The 2350-nt window shown below is 48.9% G+C and overlaps 1 protein-coding gene across 1 annotated transcript in view; it reads right to left on the bottom strand.

The window, feature by feature from the left end:
- The window catches only part of MAK16 (MAK16 homolog), a 9612-nt gene extending 7736 nt beyond the window's left edge, over nucleotides 1–1876 (bottom strand). Inside the window, exon 1 of the mRNA XM_023517016.1 lies at nucleotides 1818–1876. Within this exon, the coding sequence (XP_023372784.1) occupies nucleotides 1818–1832 (15 nt within the window). The 5' untranslated portion in view covers nucleotides 1833–1876. The remainder of the gene's footprint in view (nucleotides 1–1817) is intronic.
- Between the last annotated feature and the right edge of the window lie 474 nt (nucleotides 1877–2350).

Here is a 2350-nt window from a genome sequence, read left to right on the forward strand (position 1 = left end):
GAGCAAGAGTGAGACCCTGTCTCTACTAAAAGTGAGATTTTTGGATATACAGACCATAATTGTATCTCATTGAGAGCAAGAAAAGTATCACTATCTTCCACTAACTAATGTGCTCTTTATTCATTCAGCATTTATTGTATACTTGATTTATGTAAGGCACTAACAGCTCCAAGTCCTGACACACAGTAGGCACTCAAATATTTGCTGAATGAAGGAAGGTATAGTTTTTAAAAGAGTTCGTGTATCTAGCGAAGAGGAAAGATCTGTCAAGGAAGTATCACAAGGTAGCAGTAAAGGTAAATTTACAAAGTAGCCACACAGCGGTGCCTGAGAGTCTGGTAGTCTTTGAAGTTCCTTGAGGAATTGGGAAAAAGCTTTAAAGCAGTTAAGGGAAAAACATGAAAAAGGAAAAAAGAAGAGAACACACTGTGGGGATCTTATGGGTCTGTTTGGTGGGGGATAGTAGACAACAGGTAAGAGCAAATGAAACTGGAAAAGTAAGGACCGCATTTAGGCTCACAGCTTTACTTAGAATCTCTAAATCGCCAACTTCCAAGTTTGTCTCCCCGTCAGACTTCTTCCCTGAATACCTACCTACTAGGCCTATTTGGCATTTCCACTTCATTATCTAATAAGCATCATAAATATGTGTATTAACATCTAAATGGTGTCAATTCCACACCTCTTAAAAGAATAGGGCATTCCTTCCCCAGTCTTCCCCATTTCAATAAGTAAAATCACCTCTGATGTGTTTAAATGTAACATCCCTTGATTTCTCCCTTTTCTTCTTCACTGAATGGATCACCGAATTAAAACCCATCCATTTCTTTTCCTCTCCACCATTACTACCTTCGTTGAAGCTACTTTCACCATCCCCTAGTCTCCTTGCAGTCATTCTTCCTCGTCCAAACGTCCTCCACACAGCAACTAAAGAACTTTGCAAAAACGTTTATTGTAACATTAAAAGCCCTAGAAACACTTCCTGCAGGAGTCGGCATGATCTTGCCCTGGCAAGCATATCCGACTTCATTATCTCTTACACAGTCACACACTGTGTGTCTTTTAAATTTCTTCTTGTACCTTCGGATCTGATCTGCGCTTTACGGATCCCACTGCGGGGACTGCTTTTCCTTCAGTCCCTCAGTAGCTGGTTCACATTTTTTAGAACTCAGCTCAGACGTCTTCTGTTCAGAGAAACTTTCCCTGACCTGGTCTCTCCTAATGACACTCCATCACTCCTGATTTTTCTTTCATAGTATTATTGCACAGTGCAATTGTTTTATAGGTTTGTTCACTTGTTTGCTGACTGTCTCCCGCCAGAGTACTCCAGAAGAGCAGGGACTGTCTGGCTTGTTAACAACCAAATTTCCAGTAACTACCACAAAGTTCAGCACATTTTAAACACGTTACAAATTTCTCCAACCAAGAACTAAAGAAGCGAATGTAGGCAGACGTCAGAGCAAGTGTAAAGAAAAACCCAGCGCAGCTGCACGTGGACGAGAAGGGACTGACTCCCCTGAGCCGCCCCCCAGCCGGAGGCTGACAGATGACAACGTGGCACCACGTCCCGCACTGTCGGCGCCCAGGTCTGGACACACCGACCCGTGGCTGGGGTGGCGGTGTCCTGTCCCCACTACTGGCTGGGCAGCGGGATGGAAATCCCGAGTGGACGCGCGGGAACCCCATGCTGGGAAACCGGATTCAAGAAGCCGCCCGAGGCAAACAGGCCAGCACAGTCCGCGTCTCCTGAGCGCTCTAAAGTGGGCAGCTTTCCCTGCGCGAACCCCGGGGTGACAGAATAACAAAAAGAGACTCACATCATCCGACTGCATGATGTCGGCGGCTCAGACAGGAGCAGACATGCTTCTTCCGGAAAGTCACTTCCGGGGAAGCCGGGCCTCGGGTTTCGCGAGAAACTCTGAGACTCTCGGGAGGGCACAGCGACCCCTGGCGGCCTAGCGCGCTCGCGCCGCCACGTCACTTACGTCATCTCACGTCATCCCCGCAGGCGCGTCGGCGCGCGCGGTGCTGCTCCGGGCCGTGTTCCCAAACCCCGAAGGCCGCGCGCAGCGGCTGGTGTCCCGGGCGCGCTCTTCTTCCCCTGCGTGCGGTTCCTGAGCCGCCGTGAGGACCGGCTCCTCCCCCCATTTTTATTTTCGCCGGGGCAAGAGGACCTTTACTGATTCATTTCGTTTTTAAAAGGCTTTTCTGGCTCAGCGCTTGTGGCTCAAGTGGCTAAGGCGCCAGCAACATACACCTAAGGTGGTGGGTTCGAATCCAGCCCAGGCCCGCCAAACAGCAATGATGAATGCAACCAAAAAATGGCCAGGCATTGTGGCAGGCGCCTGTG

Source organism: Otolemur garnettii, unplaced genomic scaffold (assembly GCF_000181295.1).
Source record: "Otolemur garnettii isolate 467f Iridium unplaced genomic scaffold, OtoGar3 scaffold00102, whole genome shotgun sequence".
NCBI classification, from domain to species: Eukaryota; Metazoa; Chordata; class Mammalia; order Primates; family Galagidae; genus Otolemur; species Otolemur garnettii.